The sequence below is a fragment of the Mesoplodon densirostris genome, chromosome 3, assembly GCF_025265405.1.
Source record: "Mesoplodon densirostris isolate mMesDen1 chromosome 3, mMesDen1 primary haplotype, whole genome shotgun sequence".
Lineage (NCBI taxonomy): Eukaryota > Metazoa > Chordata > Mammalia > Artiodactyla > Ziphiidae > Mesoplodon > Mesoplodon densirostris.
This window is the reverse complement of record NC_082663.1, coordinates 168,612-196,394: the sequence shown is the minus strand read 5'-3', so window position 1 is coordinate 196,394 and position 27,783 is coordinate 168,612. Positions and strand designations below refer to the sequence as shown.

The 27,783-nt window shown below is 50.2% G+C and overlaps 1 protein-coding gene across 1 annotated transcript in view; it reads right to left on the bottom strand.

Annotated features, from left to right (window-relative positions):
• Nucleotides 1-27,783, bottom strand: part of PLEKHG4B (pleckstrin homology and RhoGEF domain containing G4B) — a 59,189-nt gene that overhangs the window by 9,167 nt on the left and 22,239 nt on the right. The window contains 11 exon segments of the mRNA XM_060092520.1: nt 1,765-1,939; nt 1,988-2,110; nt 3,700-3,847; nt 4,353-4,495; nt 5,124-5,222; nt 5,567-5,683; nt 8,291-8,377; nt 12,202-12,295; nt 15,993-16,116; nt 17,031-17,222; nt 19,127-20,351. Of these exon segments, the coding sequence (XP_059948503.1) occupies nt 1,765-1,939; nt 1,988-2,110; nt 3,700-3,847; nt 4,353-4,495; nt 5,124-5,222; nt 5,567-5,683; nt 8,291-8,377; nt 12,202-12,295; nt 15,993-16,116; nt 17,031-17,222; nt 19,127-20,351 (2,527 nt within the window).

Here is a 27,783-nt window from a genome sequence, read left to right as displayed (position 1 = left end):
GGCACCCACTGTCAGCCTGTCTGGGAGAGCCTGGGACGCCTGCCGCTGCTTTGGGTTCCCCAGAGAGAGTGGCTCCAAAGGCCCAAGGAATTTCTTTCTTTTTCAAACCACGATGTGATCTATGTAGGAAAAGGTTTTACTTTTAAATGTGCTAAGGAGTCCGGCCCTAAGACTTTGGAGGACAAAGGAGGTGTCAGATGCCGCCTCGGGGCCAGTGCATCTGGTTCCTACAGCCACACGCCTCGTCCGAATGGCGTCTCCTGAGCGCATCTGAAGGCTACTCGGCCTCAGTTTGAACCACGGTTCTCACTCGTGATTTTTCAATCTGTGAATGGGAGTGAATGAGCTTGGGTTGGAGAGGGAGTGGGATGACCACAGATCTCCAGGGCTCAAGTTTATAACTTTTAATTGTTTGGAAATGGAAATTAAGATCATTGAAAAATGGATCCAGAAGTTTCAGTTTTGAAACTTGTTACTATGCTACACAAACTCCAGAAACATTCCTCAGGCTGGTGGCACCTGGGACGGAGGGGCGATGGCAGCCCTGCCTGCACCTACGCAGTCCGATGAGGTCACGGTCATCACTTTAGAAATGCAGTTCCCATGGCAACAGCACTACGCTCACCGCGAGCACATCAGAGGCAAACCCTCACAGGGCAATGCAGGGGCATCCGGTCGTTAGACACCCAGCAAGAGGTTTGCTATTAAAAAATGGAGCGATTTGGCTGGATCTATCAGGACAATAATTGTATTTAATGAACTCAGATGTGCGAGCAGAGGAGAGACCAGAGTACATGCTCTTTGCGGAGAGAGTCATGGAAAAAAACATCAAACCTAGATTTTTGCAAGGAAGCACCTGCAGTCCTAGAGCCGTCAGGTAGAGGAGAGGAAATGGTCAGCAGAGCAGAGGTGCCTCAGAGGTGGAGTCCCACTTCCGACCTCGAGAAAAAATAAATTCCAGTCGGTTTGAAAAATTAAATGGAGAAATTCAAACCATGAAAGTCTTATAATGGAATACATTAGTCGTTCTGTAACCGAAAGATAGGAAAGGCCACATAAATCATAAGCAAAGTTAAAGGACAAATTACAAATATCTGCAACACAATCAAAGGATTAGAAGTGACATAATGAAACTATTACAAACTGTAGAGAAATTGGCCAAGTACATGAAAAAGCAATTTATTAGGGAAATAAAAATAACCAATAAATGCAGGAAGGAAAGGTTCAACTGCAGCATAAAAGATCCGAATGCAGACAATGATGAGACACTTCATCGTCACCTGTCAGACTGGCAAACGAGAAAGCGGGCCTCCAAAGGCTGCCGAGAGCCCAGGCTGGGCCAGCTGTCTGGAGGGCCGGTGGCAGATGTCTGAAAACCTCAGAAGATGTGCGCCCTGACCCTCCAATCCAGCCTAGGAATTTGCAAACAATCACGAAGTGTGAAGGATGTGCAGGTGGTGATGTCTGTAACAGCGAACAGCAGGGCAGAGCCCCGGAGACTCCCCCGGTGTGGTGCCCACGCGGCCCCACCTCAGGGCCCACCAGAGGAGCGTGTGTGGCAGGATGTCAGGGTGGTTAAAACCTAGGTCCTCTCTAATTCTTCCATAGTGTGCGTGCGATTGCTTAGGAAAAAAAGACAACTTAACACACTATATAGGATGACCCCATTTTTAGGTTAAAGTGTATTTAGTTTGGGGTGAAGATGGCAGGCTAAAACATATCTAACTTTGATCCCTCCTGGAACGCTGCTAAAGCTTCAGTAACCTTTCAAGGTATGAAGGATGGGGACAACAGACAGGCTGGGAAGGAGGGACACTGGGGGCCCTGGGCGTCCTGAGCAGGTGGCGAAGCTGAGGAGGAGGTGAGGGAGACTGGGAGCTGTGGAGAGGCAGGGGCCCCAGTGCACGCCCCGTCCACCCCGCAGGGCCCGGGCTGCTCTCTGCAGAGGGGGAGGCAGGCAGGGGGCCATGGGAACACTGAGTCTCACCTCCTCCCTGACGTGCAGCCAGGCCCTCCCCTCGGGGGTCGGAGGCGGCATCTCTGAGGAGCAGACGCGCCTAGGAGGTGGGCCCAGCAGGGGGCCTCCAGTGGCCCCCACCCCACTCGTGAGCTGGGCAGGCAACCTAGGATCACCAGGAGAGCCTCCAGCATGAAAAAGAGAAGCCAGAACAGGCCTGCAGAAGCCCCCTTGGAGGGGAGAGAGGCTGGGCAGACACCACGACCAGTATTTCAGCCAAGAGCAAGTCAGGTGCTGTAAAGAAGGGCCACTGAGAGGAATAAACAAACAAAACCCCCATGGAAGTTAAAAACGTTAGAGCAGAAGCAAAAACACACAAGTGGGGTTAGAAGATAAAGTCGATACAATCTACTCTGAAAGTAGAGGAAAAGGCCAGCGACATGGAAAATGGAAAAGGAAGAGAACGAGCGGACCAGCAGGAAGTGTGGAATTTGGGAAACGGGGGTGCTCATCAAGGAGCCCCAGAATCCCCAGAGCCTAGGGAGGCAAAGGAGGAGCCTCTGCTCACCAAGCTGAGGTGGCCTGAGGACCAGAGGTGGACGAGATTCCAGGGAGAGAGCAGGGCCCAGCCCGAGGCCGAGAGTGGAGCACAGCAGACTCTCCACTGCAAGCCGTGAGGCCAACTGACCGGCACGGTGCCTCCGTTCCGGAGGGAGAATAACCTACTGAGAACTGGGAAGGAGAAGAGGTAGCGCTGGATGTGCAGGTCTTAGAGTTTCCATCCTTCCTCTGGGAAGGCCTGGAGGCGTTTTGTAATAAAATACATAATAGATAAGAAACAGTAGACCCCATAGGACGGAGGAGGCCCCAGAGGACAGGGAATCGACCCTGCAGGGTAGACAGGGGACCCCACAGGATTGAGGAGGGGTGGAGGAGCCCCAGGCAGGGCCTGCCTCCAGGTTGGGGTGTCCCGAGTCAGCCATGCTCCAGGCTGCCACCACCAGGACGAGGTGAGCTGGTCAGCCTCTTGTCTGTGCTCGCCTGCAGCCTGGATCAGCTGGGTCACCATCTCCCAGCACCCAGGCCCCCCACTGGCCCATGGGTGGGCGCTAGGGCCGTTTGTGGGGAGACCAGGGAGGGAAAATACACAGTGTGCAACCCCACCATGACTGCTGGCTGTCCTGGGGACCAGCCTGGGGTGCCCTGGGGGTGGCGCCCCTCCCACCCTGACTGCCCCATGGTGACCAGACACTGGAGGATGCAGGGCCAGCTGAGGGTCCAGAGAGTCTCCTGCCACTCTTCACTGCCCCTATGCTGCTGGCTGGGCGGGGGATCCTGGCTTCACATTCACTAACCAGGAAACAGTGGCTGATAAAATAATAAGGATTTTACTTGAAAAACATAGAAGCTTTTGGAAATCGTTATATGCATATGAATATAAAGAAGATCTGGATTAAAATAGTGAGTGTTACACTGGTTATTTCAGGTAACCCGATTCCATACCTCCTGGAAGCCTGACTGGTCACCTCCCCCTGGCTCCCTGACTGGTCACCTCCCCCTGGAGCCCTGTCACCTCCCCCTGGCTCCCTGACTGGTCACCTCCCCCTGGAGCCCCGACTGGTCACCTCCCCCTGGAGCCCCGACTGGTCACCTCCCCCTGGAGCCCTGACTGGTCACCTCCCCCCGGAGCCCTGTCACCTCCCCCTGGAGCCCTCACTGGTCACCACTCCCAGGACACTGACCTGGTCACCTCCCCCCTGGAGCCCTGACTGGTGTCCTCGCTCCTGGAGCTCCTCCAGTGCCTGCAGACACCTGTTGGAGGCGAGGACCAGCCTGTGGACCTCTTCGTCCACTTGGTCGTACAGCCTGCAGGCAGCCTCGATGGTGTCCCTGGAAAGAGAAGGCAGCTGTCGGGGTGTTTGTTCACAGCAAGCCCCGACTCGGTGACGCCTGGTTACAAACACCAACTGCATTCTGTACATCTGACAAAAACGGAAGCCCCTGAGGAGGCCCACAGCCTGAGCAGAGCATAAACATGCCTGTAAGCTGACACCCTGCCAGCCACAGGTGCAGGCACCCGGAAGGTGGCAGGGAAATGTGGGTGGGTGGACCCGGTGCCTGGGAGGCAATAGGCAAGGAAGCATTTGGTTAGGACCGATGCTGAATCCCAGGAAGTGATCTTTCTCCACTTGAGCCTCCCAAGGAATCTGCTAGGCTTCCTTTAGTTACAAAGGGAATTAATCTCTGATCAGTCAGTGTGTCCGTCAGAGGAATGGAGGTTTGAACTCCTTGGAGACACTGCAGGTGATGAAGACGGGCTTCCCGTGACTGGGCAGAGCACGGGGAGTCGCCCCGGCTGGGCTGCGGTCCAGCGCTGCCCCAGCGGGACACTCACTGGTAGTCTTGGCCGGCGCCGTGCTCCTCCCTCCTCAGCCGTGCCAGCACGGTGCTGCCTTCCAGCCGGAGGGCCACCAGCCGCGCGTCTTCCAGGACATGCTTCATCATCGCCCTGTGCTTGCTGATCAACTCTGCGACCTCCTGCCCGGGTGGGAGAAACGCGCTTGGAAGCCCTCCTCCAGTCCGCCCAAGCCTAGCGCTAGTGGACACGTCAGTGTGACCCATGTCCTTGCTCTGCCGACCGAGTTAAAAGCAGGTGGGCTCGGCGTACCCCACATGCCACCCAGTCCCCGCAGGAACGTAGCACAGCTCCCGATGCCCTTGCCCAAGGGAAGGGAGGTCTGAGGGCAGAAAGGAAGAGGGAAGCTTAAAGGCGGCAGCAGGAGGAGATCCCGGCATTTAGACGAGGCCAGGATTTCACCGTGCGCCCTGGGCATCGGGAGGCAGCTCCAGGCCCCTGGTCCCTCGGCCGCCGAGGTCCCTCCAGCCAGTCCACCTCTGTGTCTCCTCTGAATTACTCACTCCTGACAGCAATCACTTGTGCCTCGGTGGCATGTCAGCAAAGGTAGTGGTGATGTTTCTTTTCTGGGCAGAGTGGGATTTTTTTGGTCACAAGGGGGAGGAAGTGGTCTTTTGGAAGTTTTTTGCTAATTGAAAAGGATCCATGAATGAAAAAGGGCTTGAAAATTTTTGCTGAGGATGATGGTTTTGACCAAACTGTTATGTTCCCACCTATCTGTCAAATAAAATAAAATACACGAGAACCTACCTGTGCTGTGCTTGGGGTCCTGGGGGAGTTCAGGGAGTGGACTGAATTTTGTAGGAAAACAATGGCTTCCTCGCAGTCTGAGGTGAAGGGCTCCAGCTTCTATGGAGGTTTGAGAGCCAGGAAACATAAAGACAGGCTCTGTTAGATGCTGAAACGAGCAGCTGTGGGTTCCCACATGTCAACCCATCTCAGGCTGCAGAGCCTGCCATGCGGCCGCCCGGTGACCTCTGCACAGCTACAGAAGAAGATCCTCCCCTGCCCAGGGGTTTCAGCGGCCTTCTCAAGTGTGCCATGGTGTGGTTGTCCAGAAGCAGACTGTTGATGGTGACTATGACAGGTGTGGTACTTGCGGGGGGGGGCCCTTTTCTGATTTAAGTAAAAAAATCCATCTAAGGAGAAGCCCAGGAGACTGGCATGCGCAGCAGCTGTGAGTTGCACCTTACCCGACGGAAGCAGATCCAGGCACTGTGGCTGTAGGGAAAGGATCCCTCGAGGTCTGCAGTCAGCTGGGAGCTGTCGACAAATTTGTGCAGGGCCTTCAGGGAACCCACCAGCTCACACTGCCAAGGAAGGCGTTCACTGGTCATGGCCATGGATGCAGCTCTCAGGAAAAACCACTAGAATGGCTCACTCCTGGGAAAACTGCTGGGTTACTTGGTTGAGAGGATTGAGAAGCAACTTTAGGGTTCAGCTATCCTGCCTGCTGGTGGCATTACTGGAGTATATGTGGTTGGACACAGGAATCTAACTGAGACGTGAAAGGAGAGACAGCAAGGAGAAAGAGAGGAAAGACCAAAAGAATGGAAAAGTTGGGGAAGAGACGGCAAGGTGTTAACAGGAAAAGGGAAAAGGCAGGAGGAGGAAGGGAAAGTGAGAGGATGAACCAAGGATGAGCCACTTCTGCTTTGGCAGTGTTGACCCTCCCCAGACAAAACCAGACTCTGGATAAAGTATAACGACAGCCATCTGAAAGCTCTGGAGGGTGGACAAAGCCACCATGGAGGCAACTGAAACTGGGTAAAAGGACTGGCATGGGGTGGCTCCCTGTTTTTGTGGCTTTGGCCTGAAGGCAGGCTGCCAATATGGTAAGGCTGGAGTGGCTGAAGCTCTGATAGAAAATGGGCATCTTTCTGGCCTAACAGCCAGAGGATAGAGCTGGGGCAGAAAGTGAAGGTCAATATCCACCCCATGGAGAAAGCTGGGGAAAGGGACTGGACCTACTCAGTCTAATCAAGTTAAATGCAGGCTAAAACAGCATTCTGTGAAGGTTTATAAGAGAATCCAGAGTCTCTACAACAGAATATTCACAATGTTCAAAATATAATCCAAAATTACTTGACACACAAAGAATCAGGAAAATGTGACTCATTCTGAAGCTTCAGGAAAAGACAATCAACAGAGATCAAGCCAGAAAAGACCACAGATGTTGTAATTAGACAGGACTTTAAAACAGCTATTGTGGGCTTCCCTGGTGGCGCAGTGGTTGAGAGTCCGCCTGCCGATGCAGGGTTCGTGCCCTGGTCCGGGAAGATCCCACATGCTGCGGAGCGGCTGGGCCCGTGAGCCATGGCTGCTGAGCCTGCGCGTCTGGAGGCTGTGCTCCGCAACAGGAGAGGCCACAACAGTGAGAGGCCCGTGTACCACAAAACAAACAAACAAACAAACAAACAGCTATTATAACTATGTCAATGATGTAAAGGAAAAGATGCTTGCAATTAATGAGAGAATAGGAAATCTCAGCAGAAATATAGAAAATCTATTTAAAAACCCACTGAAAATTTTATAGCTGAAAAACACAATATCTGAACTAAAAAACTCACTGGATGGGCTTAATAGCTGAATGGAGTCAGTGACCTTGAAGATAGGTCAATAGAAACAATCTGATCTGAAGAAAAGAGAAGAAAAAAAGTGAAAAAAACCCCCAGATTCTCAAAGACTTATGGGACAATATCACTACTGTATGTGTAATTGAAATCAAGAAAGAGAGGAGAGAATGAGCAGAAAAGACTCTTAATAATGATTGAAAACTTCCTAAATTTGGTGATAAACATAAACGTAAATGTTCAAGAAGTTCAGCCAAACTTAACAGGATAAATAAGAAGAAAACCATGCCGAGTCACGTTATAGTCAATTTGCTAAAAAAGAAGGGGAACATCTTAGAAGGGGCCAGAGAAAAATGACACATTTCCTATAGATGAACTTTTTTACTATGAACTTTTCATCAGAAACTAGGAAGGCCAGAAGACACCAGAACAGCATCTTTAAAGTGCGGAAAAAACAAACAAACAAAAAAACTACTGTCTAGCCAGAATTCTATATCTAGTGAAAATATCCTTCAAGAATGAAGGCTGGGGCTTCCCTCGTGGCACAGTGGTTGACAGTCTGCCTGCCCATGCAGGGGACATGGGTTCGAGCCCTGGTCTGGGAAGACCCCACATGCCACGGAGCAACTAGGCCCGTGAGTCACAACTACTGAGCCTGTGCTCCGCAACAAGAGAGGCCGCGACAGTGAAAGGCCCGCGCACCGCGATGAAGAGTGGCCCCCGCTTGCCACAACTAGAGAAAGCCCACGCACTTAAACGAAGACCCAACACAGCCAAAAATAAATAAATAAATAAATAAAATTAAAAACAAACAAAACAACAACAACAACAACAAAAAAGAATGAAGGCTGGGAATTCCCTGGCGGTCCAGTGGTTAGGACTCTGTGCTTCCACTGCAGGGGGCACAGGTTCAATTCCTGGTCAGGTACTAAGATCCCACAAGCCACGTGGCATGGCCAAAAGTAAGTAAAAATAAATAAAGAAAAACAGAAAAGAAATCTGAGGGGAAGAGAGAACATTTTAAAAAAATGAATGAAGGCAAAGTAAAGACATTTTCAGATAAAAGAGAAAGAAGCAAGAAGAGAAGGAAAGAAAACAAATGAGGTGGAGAAGAAAAACCAGATTTTTAAAAGTTTTCTAATGTTATGCTCTGCAGGGGTCCTGCAAGAATTCAAGGCATTGGAGACAGGTTTCCAGGCTCCTGTATGGAAGCAACTAGATCTTACAGAAATTCTTTCATGCGTTATCTCATCTAGGTGCCCTAATATTTAATTTTATGCATCACTCAGGGTCTATCTGTCAGAGTCATCAGTCAGTCTGGTGCTTACGGTCTAGAACCATTACCTGAATTGTTGCATCCTTGTCAGGCCTAAATGCTGATTCTTTATCCACCAGCAGCAAAATACTATGAATTAAGGGAGTAGATGTGTTCTGAAATAAGAAATACTGATTAGCTTTCTAATTTTTAACTTCATTGAGTTAATAAAATTGTCCAATTTTTATTGGCTCTACTTTGATATGTTCCAAAAGTTCCTAAAATGCATAAAATGTAGTTGCCTTTGCTGTGAATATAAATTATTTGCCCTTATGAATTTTAAGGTAATCAGGTTTATTGATTATAATTAACATAGGATAAATTCACCCTTTTTAGTGTACAGTTCTCTAAGTTTTGACATAACTTAGAGTCATGTAACCACCACCACAATGAAGACATAAGACAGTTTAGCATCCCGCACATTCCTTCATGTGCCTTTGTAGTCCAGCTCCGCAGTCCCTGGCAATCACCCATCTGTTTTCTGTCTCAGTAAATTGCCTTTCCACATATCGCATGAGCGGACTCATGCAGTGCAGTGTCGGCTTCTCTCACTCAGCACACTGCCCTGAGACGCATCCCCAGTGCTGGGAGGTCAGTAGCTCACGCCTCTCACTGCTCATCATGTTACCTCGACTGCAGGCACGAGTCTTGTCATTCACTCAGCAGATGAAGGACATGTGTGTTGTTTCCAGTTTCTGGCAATCATAAACAAAGCCTGTAAACACTGTGTTTTCATTTCTTTTGTGTAAATATCCAGCCATTGGTTTGCCGGGTGCTATGGTTAAGTGTAGGTTTAGCTTGTGAGAGACAGCCAAATACTCTTCCCGAGTGGCTACACTGTCCTGCATCCCACCAGCAACACCACGGTCTTGTTCTTGTCAAGTGTGTGGTTGTAGTTGTATGTGTGATCTCATTTTGGTTTTAAGTTGCATTTCTCCAGTGACTAAAGACGTTGAACATATTTTTATGTGCCTATTTCCCGTTCATAAATTTTTTTTGGTAAACTCTGTTCAAATATTTTGCCCATATTTTACTGGACTTTTTTTTCTCTTATTATTGAGTTCTGAGACTTTATATATTCTGGATACAAGTCTTTTATCAGATATGTTTTGCAAACATTTTATCACAGTCTTGGCTTTGTATTTTCATTTTAGTAACAATGTCTTTTGAGGAGGAGTTTTAAATTTGGATGAAGTTCAATTTATCATTTTTTTCTTTTATGGATTATGCTGTTGGGGTCAGAGCTAAGAAATAGTTGACTAAACCAAGGTCATGGAGATTTTCTATGTTTTCTTCTGGTGGTTTTGCAGTTTTAGATTTTACATGTAGGTTTAAGATCCATTTTCAGTTAATTTTTATATATTATATGCAGTATGTGTTGAAGATTTCTTTTTTTCTTTTCTTTTGCATACAGATGTCCAATTGTTCCAACTCTATTGGTTGAAAAAAATCTTATTTTTAAAAAGTGTTTATGATTTTAATCAAACTCCTGTTTCTGTTTGCTAGATTATATTGAGGCCAGATCATTCAGCAATAAAATGCTTTTATTTACCCAGTGTTTCTTCATTCATATTCCCTAAAGCTTTACTTTTTAATACTTTCTTATAGTGATAAACAAATTTTAGGCCTTTTTGTAATCCCCTATTTTGAAATGAATTTACTGGATGGGCCTCAGGACTAACTGATATCTTATCTGTTTTAAGTTCATCCTATATACTTACATTTTTGTTAAGTGGCTTCTTGTGGATGACACTTTGTAAATATTTGTTGAATGAATAAGCCATAGAAAAGCCACAGAAAAGAACAATCCTGTTTTCCTATTTTAGAGCCATATTCTATTTCTCTTACTCAGTTTAGCTAAAATTTTGAGTTATCATGCATTAAAACTACAAACAGTTTGGAAAAGTGTTTTATATTTCTTATATATTCCTATTTGAGTGAATTTTTACTTCTAGGATTTGTTACCATGCCAAAGAGAATTAATGTTAATTCTCAGATAAGAGAGAACAGTTAATGATTTATGACAATTACCATGTTAATAAGGTAATAGTTACCTGCTGTGAGTGGGGTACGGATGTGCAAAGTCTCAGGAATTTCTTCCACCAGGGAAAAAAATCACTATTCCCTTTTCAAAATGGAAAACTTTTTATGGTATCTGAACTTTAATAATTTAACAAATTTGAAGTATACTTACTTGAGGTAGATATGAAGAACAGCTGAAATTTTTTGCCCTTTGTAAAAATATTTAAGTACTTTTATACATTCCTCAAAACTTAAATTGAAAATGGACACATGATCCTTAAATTCCAGCTCATTTCCATTCTTCTCATTTGGATCAGAAATCCTGCTGTCAGCTGAGCCAAAAACAGGGCAGGGGTCTGCAGGCCAGCTTTCTCTGCAAGGCCCTCAGGGCTGTCTGAAAGCCAGCTTTGTGGAATAATAGTTATGTCCAGACATGGAAAAGAATTGGATTTCCTCTCGTAACCCCATCATGAAGCTCCTTAGACTATTCGCGTGTGATAAAAAGTCCCAGACGTAGCTGACGTTTCCTCAGCTCCCAGCTTCTGCTCTGGGAGTTGCGTGGGTGGTCAGGGACCACCTCTCTCAGGCCTGTCTCCCCCATGGGACCCGAGTGGCCCAGGATATAAGGGAAGTCTGAACAAAACGAAATGCTGGGGAAATGGTACGTGGCCAGGTCCGATCTGCCTAGAACTCAGGTCAACAGCTAGGGTGGGGAAGCGCGGCAGACTTGCTGCGAAGGGCTCACTCATCTCTGCCTGAGGCTGGACGCCTGATTTTCCATGGGTTCTTCATGGTCGCTGATACTCACGTTCCCATCGGATGCCGCACGAGCAGAGCTGCCACGGTCCTCCCGCTTCCGGAAATGCCCGCAGAGCGTGCAGACGCGCACCTGCGTCTTCCTGGCCGTCTGGCCCTGCTCTGCTCGGTCCCGCACACAACACACACGCGGTGCAGCACGCAGCACGGCACACAGCACGCTGTGCCCGCCTCTCCTCTCGCCTGGAGGTTTGGATCCTCTCCCCAAGCCTCTCCGGCCTGGCCTCCCCCGGCCCCCGCCCCGCGCAGAGCCTGTCTGCCGGGCCCCTCTTTCCTTTCCCCAGACTCTGCTCTCCAGCTGATCAGACTTGCTCCAACCTCAGTCACTAAATCTTTCATTGAAAGAACTTCTGTTCGGCGTCCTAAAATGTAGGAGCCTGGGTGAGAACAGTGACCAGTGCTGCACCGTTAGAGATGGAACAGAGGAAATGATTTTAGCTCAGGAGCCGCTGGAGCAGCTGCAGAGGCTTCCAGGTGCCTCCGACAGCCTGGACCCCAGCACAGTGCTTGGCACCCAGGAGCCCTGTGTACACACATCTGAGGGAGACTGAATGTTCTCGGGCTCCCATCTGGCCCTGGGTCCCTGAAACATCCAGCGGTGCCTCTCTACCTGTTCCAGGGACTCCCTGGATTCTACTCATGACCTGGAATCCAGGCTTGGGGCTTCCTGAGGCCACCGCTAGACCACCAGCCTTGACCCCGTCCCAGAGGGCTCCGGGACTCCTGGCCGCCCAATGTCCAGGACCCACACCCCACGGTGAGTGGTGGCCGCCCCTGCAGACCTCCGTTCCTGTCTGGGAGGGTGACTAACTACCCTGCACCCGGATTTAGTCGGACAGTAGACACGGATACGGTGTGAAGGGACGTCATTCCCGTTCCTGCTGAGTCAGAGCACAAACCACAACGTCTGCAACCCTGGCCAGCTGGACTTGAAGGTCTGCAGCGAGACCGGGAGGAGCGGAAGCAGGAACCTGCTTTGTTCCTCCCACTTCTCAGCGCAGGCCCCTCCCCACGTCTCCAGGTTCACACGAGGGAGGTGGCGGCTGCTGACCCCCTGCGCCTGGAGAAGCTCAGCGCCCCAGGACGGGACCCACCTGCTCACCTGCAGGGCTGCCAGGGCCTGGGAGAGGGCGGGCGTGGCCAGGCTCTTGCGTGCGTCCACCAGGATGACCAGCCCCAGCTCCCGCACCTCCTTCCTGGAGAAAGAAAGACAGGACGTGTTAAGTCTCATCCAGAACGAGTTTCCCTGTCTGTCCATGAGACACGTCCCCGCCCAGATGCTCTTGGCTCTACGAGCTCGGGACTCTTGACTTGACACACATCCACCTTCCGCTTCCTGAGGAATCAGCTGCTTCTCAGCTTGAGGTAGGGCAACCGGGACTCACGGTGGTGGGCCAGTGGTGGGGATGCCTGCTTTCTCTCTCCTGCCCACCGCCATCCACGCAGGTGCAGCTCTGGGTGAGCGAAGCAGGGCCTTCACCCAGGAGCCAGAGGTTCCTGGGAGTCTTTGTACTCGTTTGTGTGTTTGGGTTGACGCAGGACTGCAGAGCATCCCCTGAAACTAAAAATCTCGCCATGTGCTTTTGAAAACCCTGTTGTCTGTATTGTGTGATCAGAAGCTTCAGTTCCAGATTCAATAGGAAAGAATAATAGGCCGGGACAAGTTGGTATATTCATTCTTCAGAACTTTCAGTGTCCCTGGGAACTGCCTTCCACTGTAGCTTCCAGTGCCAGAGAGTATTCTAACTCAGCTGCCTGTCTGATCTCTAGATGCGCACGCCGCAGCACTGAGCTGGGGACCTGATGCCTGCTTACACAAAGCTGGCAGAGCTGCACAGTTTTAGTGCCATGTTCCTGATCGCCCCGCAGTCAGGTGTGTTCAATTTGGGGTAAAACTGCTCAAGACCATTGTAAAGGGTGTTTCTTGGGGGAGGCCAGGTACAAGGACAGACGTGGGGCTGTGGAGCCCAAGCTGATGCGTCTGGTGCTGCCGCTCTGCGAGGCCCAGGTGGGGGCAGGCAGCTGGACGCTATGTCTGCCCAGGGACTCCTCGGTGCCCACCTGCTTGGCCACACGGGTCCTGGTCAGTGCTGCCAGGAGCTGGCCAAGATGCTCCATTTCCTTGGAGGGTCTCGTGTCCGCCCTGCCGGTCAGGCCGGCGGCCTCCACAGGGACGGCTGGATCTCGCTCTGTCGTCGTGGGCCTCCCTTCCCTGGTGCCCCCGGCCCTGGGGTTTCCCATCATCTGCCAAGTCAATCGTGGCCCCAGAGCCCAGCAAGTGGCCTCACCAGGACCACAGGGGCGGTCATGCTCAGTGACTCACAGGCTATCCTCTAGGACGTCACCCACTTGGCAGCTGGCAGGACAGCCCCGCCCTTCCTGGGGGCTGTTCCCGGGGCCAGACAGCTGCTGGACCCTGGTCCTGTGTGGCTGAGACGGATCCCTTTGCTCATTCCTGCATCCACATTGGTGCCAACTGGAACCCCAGAGCAGATCCGCTCCTCTTCTGCCTGCCCCTGCTCTGGATCCCGATGCCTCTGTTTCGCCCTCACTCCCACCGGCAGGCAGCCTCCCGGCCTCCAGTCTGGCCCCTTGGGGTCCCTGGTCCACCCCAGGCCGCTGTGCAGACCTGTCTGGATGTCTGGGTCTGCATTTCTGCGGAAGCCTCCCAACTGTCTTCCTGAAGCTGCAGGCCGCTCGGCCGGCCACACGCCATGGTCTTCGGCCCAGGGGGGCCTGCTGTCTTCGCAGCGTCTTCTGTCCTCAGAAAGTGCCCGACTGCTCCAGGCCTTGTGTGTGTTCTTGCTTCCCCTCTCGTCTGCAAACCCTCTCCCTCCACCAGGACACAGTATGTCTGGGAAGTCCCTCTCGGCACTGTGGGCGTCTCACACCGGGAGCTGTGACAATTCGGGTTCACGTGTGTGTCTCCATCCGGGCAGGAACTTCTGCTGCTCCCTTTTGTATTCCCAGGTAAGTGTGGAGGGCAGGATGGATGGGTGGCTTCCTGCATGGCGCAGGAGGGTGCGTGGATAACAGCCAAGATCCTTTCCGAGCTTAAGGTTCTGTGTATCTGAGTTTGATGGCAGTCCTTTCACGAGGCAAACTCATAGGAATGCAGGGCTCCTTGTAACACACCTGCGGGAACCAATGATGAGACCCTCCCGGGTGCTCCTTCCAAGGATGCGGCATCTCGGGTACCTCTTCCCAAGAGCTGGGGGCATGTGGCTTCTCCCGGTGCCGCCCTCTATCAGGACGTTCACAGTTACAGCCCTTGTGGGGGAATAACCAGCCAAACCTTCGGGCTCCAGAACAAGCCCCCCAAGTCTTCAGAAACATTTTTCTCCCAGGTCTTCACGAGCAGGTGAGCAGCGGCGGGCTGTGTGCACCGGCTGTGGCGAAGTGGAGAAAGCAGGGGTCTGGACGTACAGCTCAGCCCCGGTCCCACAGGTCCCACAGCAGTCTCACTCCCTTCTCTCGGGGGGCCCTGGTCAGTCAGGACCTCCATGCAGTGGTCAAAGGAAAGCTTCTGGTCAATAGAAAATGTCATTATTCTAGGGCTTTGAAGGTGTTTACCTGAGGCTTATAGAGTATGAACTAGTGCAAGGATGAAACTAATTTTTTTCAGAGTCGTTTCATTATATTTTGAAATCTCTGCTGAAAGATAAGTTTGAAATCCTAGGCTCAGGGCAGTAAAAGCAGACCCTGCAGATAACTGGGAGCCTCGCTCTGTGAAGGAGCCTGGGGGATGCAGTATTTTAAGTCCTTTCCTGCCTGTGTGTTCCCACACTGACTGTACCCGTGCTATTTCAGAAAAAATTTCAACAGAAAGTCAATACTCCACAAATGAGCATGAGGTCACGGGTGACCCTGTACCAGGAACCTCCCATGTCACGCGAGGGCACACCAGGTAGCGTGTTCCCACACGTGCTCACATGTGGCGGTGAGTCACCCAGCACGCTCTCACACGAGGTCATGTGACTTCACTCTAGGGACTGCACAGAGATTATTTCTAGCCCCTCGAGCACACCCATGAGACAGCCCTTCATCGTGGCACACTACGGGCTCCAGCCAAGGGCAGGGCTGGGATTCGGGGCTGGGATTCAAACCTGGGCCGTTGACCTTAGGACTGAGCCCTGGGGCTACGTCCACCCAGCACCGTGGAGGCTCTTGGTCTGATGGCCATGAGGGAGCCCGAAGCCCGTCTGCACCTGATGGGGGTGAGGGGCCCCAAACAATGAGCGTGGCTCCGGTTCTCCGTCCGCCCCCATCTCTGTCCTTGGTCCATGGAGAGCCCTGGAGAGGGTCACCCAAGCATGTCTGCTTCCTTGTGTAGGGTGCAGGAGGCAAGGTCCCCTGGAATTCCACACCAGGAAGATGCGGCTCTGGAGGGGCTGGTGCACTTTCTTCCTGGCACGTATGCTGCTGGCTGCCCGGAGGCCCAGCGATGACACAAGGCCTAGTTAGCAGTCAGTCTTTTCTGCTTTCTGGCACCAGGTACCTCCTATTTGTATGATTTCTTCACCTGGTTATACTAAATATTCTGTTTGCATCAGCTCGTGTCTTTAATCAAGGACACTTCAAATCTTTTTTAGAAGGAGGTGGAGCATAAAACATGTAGATAAATAATGCTTAAAGCAAGTATTGAACAATGAAGAGCAATGCAGAATTCAGGCCTGCATTCGGAGGGGAGGGGTCCAGGTGCATGGGAGGGAAGGGGTGCGTGGGGGATGGCACGTGAGAGCCCGGGCACGAGGGCCCGGAAGACGGGGAGGAGGGAAACGGGACCTGCGGCAGTGACGCGCCGGACAGCAGAGCCCAGGAGCCACCCGAGATTACACCTCAGTTGGGTTTATCCTCAAAGGGTCTGAAAACTGGAGGCTGGCTCAGTCCCACCTGGGGATGGTGTGGAGGTACTTCAGCAGACGGGTTAGCTCGGCACTGGACACGTGTTCGCTGGACCAGAGTGGGCCCCTTGTACAGACCTGCACCACCGCTCTTCCCTGACGGTCTCGGGTTCCTGCAGAAACAGAGGTGCTGGAGGAGGCCACTGAGAGGACGCGACCGCTAGCTGACCCCCGAGCTGGACCCAGGCCCCTGTGCTCCTCTGCCCTCCGCGTTCCCAGAAGCCGCCTAAAGACGCACCTTGGAGGTAGTGGTGTGGCATCGAGACCGACTGGAGAGTAACGTGACTGAGGCCAGTTCAGGCCTCCCTCCAGGGAAACTTTAAGATTCTGGCGGGCGGGGTGGAAACCTTGAGGCCGCCCAGTACAAGCCTGGTATATAAGTTACCTGCCACCTGCCAATGTGGAGCGTGGCCTCTTGCTTCGGTCTCTCTCTGCCCTCTGTGAGTATGTGGGCAATTTCAGATTCCACCAGGAAGGTCCCAGGAGGCTGTGAGCTAACAAGGGGCCATTGTGAAAGGGCCCCCATAAGGACACCTGCGGCTTCAAGCTGGAGGAGTATGGAGCCAGGATCTGCAAACACTATTTGAGTTATTGGCTTAGATGTGAGATCTGCTGGGAGGGTTGAGCCTGGTGTTCACCTGGGCAGATGACAGCCAAGCTCACCTGGGAGGGTGGGGGCCACTGCCATGCTCTGACCGTGTGTAACCACCCAAATTCATATGTTGAAATCTTAATGCCTGATTTGATGGAATTTGGAAGTGAGATCTGTGGGAGGGGCTTTGGTCCTGAGGGTGGAGCCCACATGAATAGGATTAATGCCCTTATAAAAGAGAGACCCCTTGCCCACCTGCCATGTGAGGACACGGTGAAAAGGCGCTGACTGTGAACCAGGAAGGGGCCCTCACCGGCACCCACCATGCTGCACCTTGATCGTGGACATCCAGCCTCCAGGACTGTGAGAAGTGAAGCTCTGTTGTTAAGAAGCCGCTGGCCTGTGGTGTGCGGCCAGCAAGACAGCCATGCTCACCTGGGAGGGTGACCGCCCCGGACTGCAGTAGCTCCTGGTTGATTTCCAGCTCCTGCCTGGGCGCCTGGCTGGGCAGGTCTCCTGTGCCAGGCGTCCACCCTTCACCCTCGGGGCACAGCGGCTCAGCAAGCAGGTCTGAACACCGGGTGGGGCTGCTTCCTTGGAAGCTGCTGCCCTCTGCATAGACGTCAGCTGCACAAAGCAAAGAGACCTGCTCAAAGATACCGCATTTCTCTGGTTTGAAGGCAGCTACAAATGCAAGGAGAAAACAGGAGACCTGTGAACTTGTCCCATTTCTGGTGGGAAAGGTCAGTGAGCACATCTGCAGGTCAGGCTTTTCCTGAGGAGTAATGAATAAATCACATAAATAAACGGGTTCTCAGATCCTGACACCCAGAAAACACCCAAGGGAGAAACACTTTATACTCAATAATGTCATGGATCGTGACCTCAGCCTCCTGCATCACCCCAGAGACTGAGACCTCCATCTCACACATAACCTCAGAGAGGGAGTCCTCACCCTCCACGCTGTGTAAAAGAAGGGATTCTCCCTCGGCCATCATGTCAGAAGGGGGCCTCACTTTCACTCGTCCCCTCAGAGAAAGGGTCCTTGCTTCATACATCAACTCAGAGAGGGGACTTCACCCTCACACATCCCCTCAGTGAGAGGAGCCTCGACCTCAAGAATCACCTCAGACAGGTGGTCGCTGCCTCACACACCTCTCCACAAAGGGAGGCGTCACCCTCGTGCGTCTCCTCAGCGTGCGGGTCTGGCCATATACGTGCCTCAGAGAGAGCTTCCTCGCCTCACACACCTCTTGAGAAAGGGGATCTTCATGCACATATCACCTCTGAGAGGACGGCCTCATCCTCCAGCATCAACTCTGGGAGGGGGTCCTCGTCCAAACACACCACTTCAATGAGAAAGGTTTCTTTTCGCCCTCACACATCTCCTCAGAGAGAGGGTCCTCGAGTCACTTGTCACAAAAGAGAATGGGGCCTTGCCCTCCAGTATCACCTCATAGAGGGGTGCCTGGACCTCAACAATCACCTCAGAGGGGGGCTTCGCTGGTGGCGCAGTGGTTGAGAGTCCGCCTGCCGATGCAGGGGACGCGGGTTCGTGCCCCGGTCCGGGAAGATCCCACATGCCGCAGAGCGGCTGGGCCCGTGAGCCATGGCCGCTGAGCCTGCGCGTCCGGAGCCTGTGCTCCGCAGCGGGAGAGGTCACAACGGTGAGAGGCCCGCGTACCCCCCAACAAAAAATTAAAAAAAATTAAAAAAAAGAATCACCTCGGGGGGGGGGTTTCACCCTCACACAACACCTCAGAGAAGGGAGTTCTCACCTCACACATCTGCTAAGACACAGGGTCCTCGCTGTCACTTGTCATCTCAGAGAGGGGGGCCTTGTCCTCATGCATCATCTCGACTCCTTTTTGAGCATCACCTCAGGGAGAAGGGGCCACGTCCACCAGCATCACTCAGAGAGTGGGTTCCTGGCCCTCACACATCACCTCAGAGAAAGTGGGGCCTCAGCCTCACACATCTCCTCAGAGATGGGTCCTCACCCTCATGCATCTCCTCAGAGAGGTGGGCTTCACTCTCACACAGATGTGACCTTATTTGGAAAAGGCTCTTTGCAGAAGTGAACTAGTGAAGTTTAGGGTGGGCCCTAAATTGAATGATAGGTGTCTTTACAAGAGAAAGGAGAGGGAGGTTGGAGACACAGTGAGACACAGGGTGAAGGGCAATGAATTTGGCCAAGGGACGCCTGGGGCTCCAGTAGCCAGAAGAGGCAGGAAGCACCCTCCCCTGGAGCCTCTGGAGGGAGTGGGACCCTGGGACACCTTGATCTTGGACTTCAGGACCAGAACCGTGAGGATAATTTGCTGTTGTTCGGAGCCACGAAGTCCGTGGTACCTTGCTGTGGCAGCCCCGGAAATGAATACATGTAAACATTTTCAACAGTTGATACGGACATGGAGACAGGCTTCTACTGAATCAAGTGACCAGACCAATTGTCACAGGTGGGAGACGGGAGGAGGAGGAGGGGAGTGTGGGGGGAGGGGAGGGTGGGGGGAGCCGGGGTGGACATTTACCTTCCTCTCCTGTGCAGTTGGGACTCTCCACTGTGCCTGGACAGCTGGAGCCTGTGGTTCTGGTCCCCACAGCTTGTCCTCCCAGGAGACCCCCGGGCCTGGTGCTGGCTAAGTGCTGGGAGGCCCGCCGGGTGTCACCTCGGGAGCTTCTGAGGGGCCTATCCCAGGACCGAGACCTCCTGGGAAGGGTCCTCCCTGCAGCTCCTGGACCACTCTCTTGTCTCGGGATCTCCTGGAGGTCTCCCGCAGGGCCAGGGATCTCTTTCTGGGTAAGACTGGCCGCTGCCCTAGCCCCCCTGGCCCTGCGGCCGTGGGTCTGGGAGCCACAGGCCTCGTCCCCGATGGATTCCTCAGAGCTGGAGCCCAGGGGCATAGGGTTCTGCAGGGCCTCCATGTAGGACTTCCTGAACCAGCGTCTGGCCTCCACACTGTCTGGGGCCCTGGGCGGCCGCCTCCTGGAGCTTGGGCTGCCCCCCTCTGCGTGGAAGGCGAGGGCCTTGGAGCCGTCCTCCTTGTCCATGGGGTCCAGCCTCCCTCCTGGTCCTTCAGGGCTCTCAGGACACTCCCAGGGGCCCTGCTCTGAGGGGCCAACCCCCGTGAGGCCTCCACTGGGACTCCCGGACAGGGTCCTGCGGCTTTCGCACTCAGCCCTTCTCGGGGAAGGAAGACGGCGGGGCTGGTCACTGCTGGGATGCCTACTGCAGTGGGGCAGGGTTGGGGTGTGCTTGGAAGGCATGCCTCCCTGGGGAGCGGGGCTGGCCACGGTTGGTGCCGGGGCTGGAGCCTCTGAGGCGCTGCCGGGTGGTGGCTGCTGAGGCCCGGGACCGCTGGGGCAGCTGGGCAGGTTGGTTCCGGTGGTGGGGACAAAGACAGGGTCTGTGACGTTGTTCCAGGGGGTGCGGTAGACCGCCGAGCCCGAGGTCAGCAAGCAGTTTTGCAAGGGGACACTGTTCTGCTCCCCGTTCACCAGTTCCAGGAACTCTCCCGTGAAGACACAGCTGTACATGGTCTCAGGGACGGTGACTTCCTCCGAGCCTTGTCCAAGCCGGGAGAGGCGTTTCAAGACCAGTCTGGCGGGCTGCCTCCCGGCCGCCACAGTGATCTGCAGGTAGAAGTCCCCAGGCCTGAGCCTGACTCCGCGCAGGGGCGCCAGCTGCACCACCACCTTCTCGTGGATGCAGAGCGGCCACCCTTCGTGCAGGAAGAGGAGGCCTGCGTACCTGGCCTGGGACAAGAGCGGGATGCAGGGAGATTAGCGGCTGACATGGAACCTGTCAGAGCCCCTGGTCTCTGTCCAGCAGGAGGTTGGGCAACTGGGCCTCCCAGCACCCCAGAACACCAAAGGGATCAGGACTGAAGACAGGGCGGTCAGAAACGCATTTGTACCTCTCTTCCTGGGCGGCTGGGGGAGGTGGGCAGCTGGGGACGGGGAGACACCGCAGGCAGAGTCTCAACCCCAGGGGCTGTGGGGCGAGCCGCTCCCAGGGGCCAGCCCCACCTGGGCAGGGGCTGGGCTTTCACCCTCTCGCCCCTGCAGCCCTTGGTCTAAGCTCGCGGCACCCACGGGCAGCCCCCAGCCAGAGCCCGGCCTCTGGAACTGCAGGGTGGGGACCACGGTGAGAGGGCACTGATCTAGGGCCCCCACATCACGCCAGCTCCCGCCCACAGGAGCCGTCCTTTCTGCTTATCTGAAGGGGTCACTGGAGTCTGCAACCAAGCTGTCGATGATGGGGTGAGTCCTTAACCACCTCTCTGAGAAGAGCTTGCTCTAGAAAAAAGGTTTCGACTTCAGGATGGATGAGCCAGTGTCTCTGTGGGGCAGGAGGGTGTCAGGCCGTTAGGGAACAGCGGTGGGACACCCACCTGCAAGCGCTGCAGATACAGGTTCTGAAACGGGATCCCATTCTACTGTTTGGGTTTAGTTCCAACATTTTTTTTTGCAGCTTTCCCTACTCCAGCACTGACTTACTGCACAAACTCTAATTAAATAATACAGAAAATGAAAAGAAAGAATCTCATCCTAATATACATCTATAGAGACTTTTAACTTTTCTGTGCCCTTATCCGCTGTTTATTATTATTAGTTATTTAAACTGCAATAGTGATGTAGACAGAATTTGGTATTCTTGTCAGCAGTCACCCTAAGCAAGCACTTCTGTTACTCAGTTACCATCCTGATGGCTACTTAACGATCCTCTATTGTCAGAATCGACAGTGCTTCTATGGATTTCTACTGTAAATTAAAAATGCAAGGAACATGTTCATGATATCATTTTCATGATATTCTTCTTCTTTTAAATTATCATTTTCTGGGATTAGGATTACAGGATCAAAGGCTATGAACGTCTTATGATTCTTGACAGTATGACCAATTTGTCACCAAGAGACACACTGTCAACAGTAGGGTATCACCGTAAGGTATTACCGTGCCCGCTCATTAGCAGCGTAAGGCTCTACATCAAGAAACTCTTTCCTAAATTAACACGTATGCTGTGGAATATTGTTGTTTTAATTCACATCACGTGATTGTGAAGCCAACGGTTTTCTGATGCTTGTTTTCTGTGAATTCTCATGTACTTTTGCTCTTTCTATGAACTGTGGTCCTATTTTTGCCTTAGTTACTGCAAGATTTAAAAAAAACATTTAACAGACAGTAATTTTTTTGCGCTCACCATTAGCGGACACGTATCCACCACAGTTCTGAAAGGCAAACTCTATACAGTTTTGATTGTAAACCTTTCTACTCCTCTGGAATCCAAATTCAACAGATGCTATAAATATAGTCATGTTCTGAATAGTTCCAGTTCTGAGAAAACTCCAGGTTAGAAAGGAGCTTTCTTTCTCTCATTTCAACACCTTCTCTAAATGGCTGTTTGAGGGAATTCCCTGGCGGTCCAGTGGTTAGGGCTCCACGTTCTCACAGCTGAGGGCCCGGGTTCAGTCCCTGATCAGGGAACTAAGATCCCACAAGCCGGGCGGTGCAGCCAAAAAAAAACCCAAAACAAATTTAAAAAAAAGGCTGTTTGAAGTGTTTCAAGGAAGAGGTGTTAGAACCAAACCTTCTTTATTCAAAAGGAGGCGGGTGGGCGTCACTGTTTAAGGGCTACAGTTCAGCTGCTAAAAACAAGTGCAGAGTCTTTCTTTATAAGGAGCGTTCACAAAGCGGTTCAGGAGCCTGCATGTCACAAGATCATAGCAGGTTTTCAATCATCATAGATGCATCACATCAGTTCTTACAATATTCAAAAAATCTCAGCATTCCTTTCCCGCTTGGGTGACTAAAAACAAACCAAAACAAAACTTTTCTGGTCCCTTGGAAAAGCCAGAACAGGGACTTGGCTGTGGATTAAATGTGAAAACTACAGCTGAGCTTCCCTGGGTCCTTGACAACTTCACATACTGTTGCTCCGTGCAGACCATCCACTGTCCAGGCTGTCTTGGGCAAGGGGACAGGCGACCTTCCTGGGCCTGACTGGGCACAGAAGGACAAGCTTCCCTCTGTGTGTGTCTGTGGAACACTGTCCCAACTACCTGCCTGTTGGGGTCCTGGCTCCCTGAACCTGTGGCAGAGGGTGGTGCCCAGGTGGTCCACTCCACAACATATTACCAGGCACCAGAAGCACCTGAACATATTTGCTCAGATTTCAGGAAGACTGACCAGCTTCCCAGATGGTGACTAGGTGTTCTTCAATGTGCCCTTGGCCTGAGCTCTGTGCATGGAGTCTGGCTGCCGCATGCAACTTGCTGCCTCATCGGTGTCTGTATGTTTCATCCAGGGCTGAGAATTACACACCGAGGTCCTGAGCAGTCAGTAAAAGCTGCCATAGACTACAACATCACCTTTTATCTCCAACTTTTTAAGGTTTCCTTCTAATTAGGGGATGTTTCCAAAGTGAAGAAAGTAGAACAAGCAGAACTGCTCTGTATCCACACTCACAGGCCTTCAACAGCACAACATGCTAAGGTCACTGCATGTCCTCTTGTGCTTGTTTTATTTACTTATTTATTTTTGGCTGCGTTGGGTCTTTCTTGCTGCGTGTGAGCTTTCTCTAGTTGCGGCCAGCAGACTTCTCATTGCGGTGGCTTCTCTTGTTGCGGAGCACGGGCTCTAGGCATGTGGGCTTCAGTAGTTGTGGCACATGGGCTCAGTAGTTGTGGCTCGCAGGCTCTAGAGAGCAGACTCAGTAGTTGTGGCGCACAGGCTTAGTTGCTCTGCAGCACGTGGGATCTTCCCGGACCGGGGCTCGAACCCGTGTCCCCTGCATTGGCAGTTGGATTCTTAACCACTGCGCCACCAGGGAAGTCCCTTGTGCTTGTTTTTAAAATGTACGTTAAAAAACACAGATATAAAACAAACTTACAGGGCTTCCCTGGTGGTGCAGTGGTTGGGAGTCCGCCTGCTGATGCAGGGGACGCGGGTTCGTGCCCCGATCCGGGAAGATTCCACATGCCGTGGAGCGGCTAGGCCCGTAAGCCATGGCCGCTGAGCCTGCACGTCCGGAGCCTGTGCTCCGCAACGGGAGAGGCCACAACAGTGAGAGGCCCGCATACAGAAAAAACAAAAACAAAAACAAAAAAAACCAAACTTACAACCTCTTTTTGGCTGAATATTATATCACAATCTGTGTATACTAATCCATCATATTTATACATTATTGATTTAACCTTTCTCCTAATATGTATACCTGTTTTTTACTATTATAAGTAACATTGCAACACATATTATTGGGAATGAATCTGGACCTGCATTTTAGATCACTTGCTGTGGCTAAACTTTCTGAGTCAAACTGTGAATGACAATTTGAAGATTCTGCATACATTACAACAACTGCTTTCCAGAGAGGTCATCCCAATTTTCACCACAATGAGAAAAGCATCACCTTGTCTATGGTACTGAACTGTCTCTGCTCTGAATACTAAACTATTTGTCTGCTCATTAGTAAGCAAAAACTTGTCTTGTCATTTGCTTTGCATTTCTCAGACCACATGGTATATCTGCTTTGATTCTTTTACTTTCAGTCTTTGGATTGTCTTTGCATTTAAAGGGCAATTCTTATAACCAGCATTTAGTTGGTCTTGCCTTTTTTCCAGTCTGACAATCTCTGTATTTTACTTGGAATGTTAAATTCACTTAATGACATTTAATATAATTATTGACATGGCCGGGTTAAATCTATCATCTTGGCATAAAATTTCTATTTGCCCTATCTTTGTACCGTTGTTCTTCCTTTTATCTCCTCTTCTGTTTTTTAGATTCCATTTATTTCCTCTATTGGATTTTTAGTTATACCTATCTGTGTTATTTTTAGTGGTTGCTCTCAATATTACGATATGCATCTTTAACTTATCACAGTCTATCTTAAAGCAGTAGTTTATTATTTTAAAACAATGTAAGGACCTTACAGCAGTAAGGTAAAATAATGACATTTCCAGATAAATAAAAGAGTAGACTAGCACAGATGCTATGCTAGAAATGCTAACGCTATAATTTCAACTTTATAATTTTAGCATTATAAAGCCGTAATGCTGAATGTTATAATTCGATTTACTCCCTTCCGCAGTTTGTGCTTTTGTAGTCATATGTCTTATTACTACGTTTGTTATAAATCCCACAATATATTGCTTGAAGTGGTCAGTAATTGTGTGTGTGTGTGTGTGTGGGCACTAACTTTTTAAAGAAATTCACACTCACAAATTTAGCCTTTCTTTGTGCTCTTCATTTTTCTGTAGATCTGAGCTTCTGCCTGGTACCATATCCCTTCAGACTCTAGACCTCCCTTTAGCATTTCTTGCATAGCGTCTGTGCTAGTCTACTCTTTTATTTATCTGAAAATGTCATTATTTTATCTTCCTGTTCTGTTGAAAGATATTTTTTGCTGTATATAGAATTTTAGGTTGACTTTTCTTCCTTTAACTTTTTGAAGATATTTTCCATCATCTTCTGAAGTCCAGTGCTTCCGATAAAAAGCCAGCATCACTCTTGTTGCTGCCCCTGTGTGTTAAGATTTCCCCTTTATGATGGGTTTTCAGAATTTAATTACAATGTGTCTAAGTGTTGTTCTGTTGGTATTTATCCTGCTCTGGGTTTGATGAGCTTCCTGGATCTATGTGTTAGATCTGTGTTTTTTAACAAATTGTCAAATTATCCAACAATATTTCTTTAAGTGTTTTTTTCGGCCCTATTTTCTCCCTCCTCCCCTCTGGGAATCCGATTGCACATGTGTCTGACTTGATATTCCCAGAAGTTACTACTGAAGCTTGCTCACCTTTTCCCTCCTCTCTCTCCTCTCTGTGCTTCCATCTGCTTCATTTCTTCAGGCATGTCTTCAAATCATGTATCCTATCTTTTGCTGCATCCAGTCTGCATTAGTCCCATCCAGTAAGTTTTTTTTTTTTATTGCAGATACAGTATTTTTAGTTCTAAGGTTTCCATTTTGTTCTCATTTTACAGTTTCCAAATCGTTCCTGAAATTCTTGATCCACTTCATCCATATTTACTTGTAGATTATTTAATATGTTTGTCATAGTTTTTAAAAAGTCGGCCTTATAATTCCAAACCTGGGTAGTCTGTGAGTCTCTTTCTGTTGACAATTTTTTCTCCTTTTTATGGGTTGATAATCTGGTGCCTTTGCACATTTTGTAATTTTTAAATTTTATGCCTGAGATAATTTTTTAAAAAGAGGAAAGCTGTACTCTGTTAGCTAGGATGAAGGGTTTATCAGTTTAAAGCACTTAGAAACAGCAAGTTTGGGGTGGATTGTTTTAAACTTTAAACTTCCCAGGAGTCCAGTGAGGTATCTCTTCACTTTTCAGCTCAGCCCCCGACTCTCTTGGCCACCAAATTATAAAATTTACATTGCTTGAGGCTTGGTTCAACTTTCATAAATTTCGGTTTACCAACTGTTTCAAGTGCTCCAGTGGTTGGGTTCACAAATCTCCATCCAGGGAGGCCTGGTACCTGGACTTCTGAACGGAACATGTTAAAACTGTGAGACGAAAATTTTAAGACTGTGAAACCGTGAGACCATGAGAGCTGGAAATCACGACACTTTGAAACTGTGTGATTTTAAGATTTTGATATATTTTGCTTTCTGGTCCCACCCCTCAGTCTCCACTTATTCTGTTAGAGAATTTCTGGGGTTAGTAGAGAGGATTATCGTTACATTAAGGCTCCTCTGGATTCCAACCTGATATTCCAGCCCCAAGGTCTCTGAAGTCCGGCTCCTCCTGGTCTGAGCACAGATGGTCTTTCTCTGGCAGCTCCTCATCGTCCTCCCTGAAACCCCAGTGACTGGCCCCAGGGGTGAAAGTGTCTTCTGCTCTCTGCTCACTTAGGAAGGCACCGCCACTCCACGGTTAAGTTCTTTTAGCTCTTTGTGTATCCACAGCTCTTGGACGGCCTTAAAGGAAGGGGTAATTGTTTGGTTTATATCAGAATTTCTTGTTGTTTTGGCGAGAGTAGAGGTCTTTCATACACTTCTACGTCCTAAATGGAAATAGGACTCACCTGTTCATCAGCTCTAACTGTTTTGCCAGTTTCCTTTGTGGTTCTCTGTTAGGAGTACATTTACGAATTTCCAAATAGAAGCGTGTCTTTTAAAAACTTGATTTCTAGTTTTATTGCTTTGTGGTCTTAAGAAATCAATTCTTGGGCCTCCCTGGTGGCGCAAGTGGTTGAGAGTCCGCCTGCCGATGCAGGGGATGCGGGTTCGTGCCCCGGTCTGGGAGGATCCCATATGCCGCGGAGCGGCTGGGCCCGTGAGCCATGGCCGCTGAGCCTGCGCGTCCGGAGCCTGCGCGTCCGGAGCCTGTGCTCCGCAACGGGGGAGGCCACGACAGTGAGAGGCCCGCATACCGCAAAAAAAAAAAAAAAAAAAAAAAGAAATCAATTCTTTGGTATTTGTTAACATGTTATTGCTAATGGTCAATTCTGGCCAAATTTGGTAAATGTATATGAATGCTTAAGAATGTATGTTCTTTAATATTCTCTAATGTATACATTCTTGAGATAAGTGTATATCTTCTAATGGTAAAACTTGACTAGAATTTTATCAAATATTGGTTATGTTTGGAGAAGGTTCCATTTGTGCTTGGGAACTATATGTATTGTAAAATTGTTGGGCTCAGCACTCCACGCATGCCCATTAGCAGAGAGAGGTATCGTGTTCAGATGTTTATCTTAAGTAATATGTGGCCTGCTTTTCCTGTTTGCTTTGGAGGGAGGTGAAATCTCCCACTTGTAATTCCCTCAATTTATGCTTCAAGCATTTTCAGGCTATGTTGTTAGGAGTTTACGGATTGTTACACCTTCCCGGTTGTTAGCAGTATTATTATTGAATGGTCCTCTTTAGCCCTATCAATGCATTTGCCTTTGACTATATTAATTTGTTATGAACATTGCTACATCCATTATCCTTGGTTAGAATTTTGCTGGCCTACCATTTTCAACCTGTTATTATATATGTAGTACTTTTAATTTCCATGTTTTTATCTTGTTTATTCCTTTCTCCTTTTCTGATTTCTATTTGATTTCATTTTTAAAGTTCTAATCCCTTGCCCCTGCTTTCCCCCCTTGCAGAAACATTCTATTTTATATCTTTCTGATTACTTTTCTTTAAACTTCTCCAAGCATTTTCTGACACAAACCGTGATGAAAC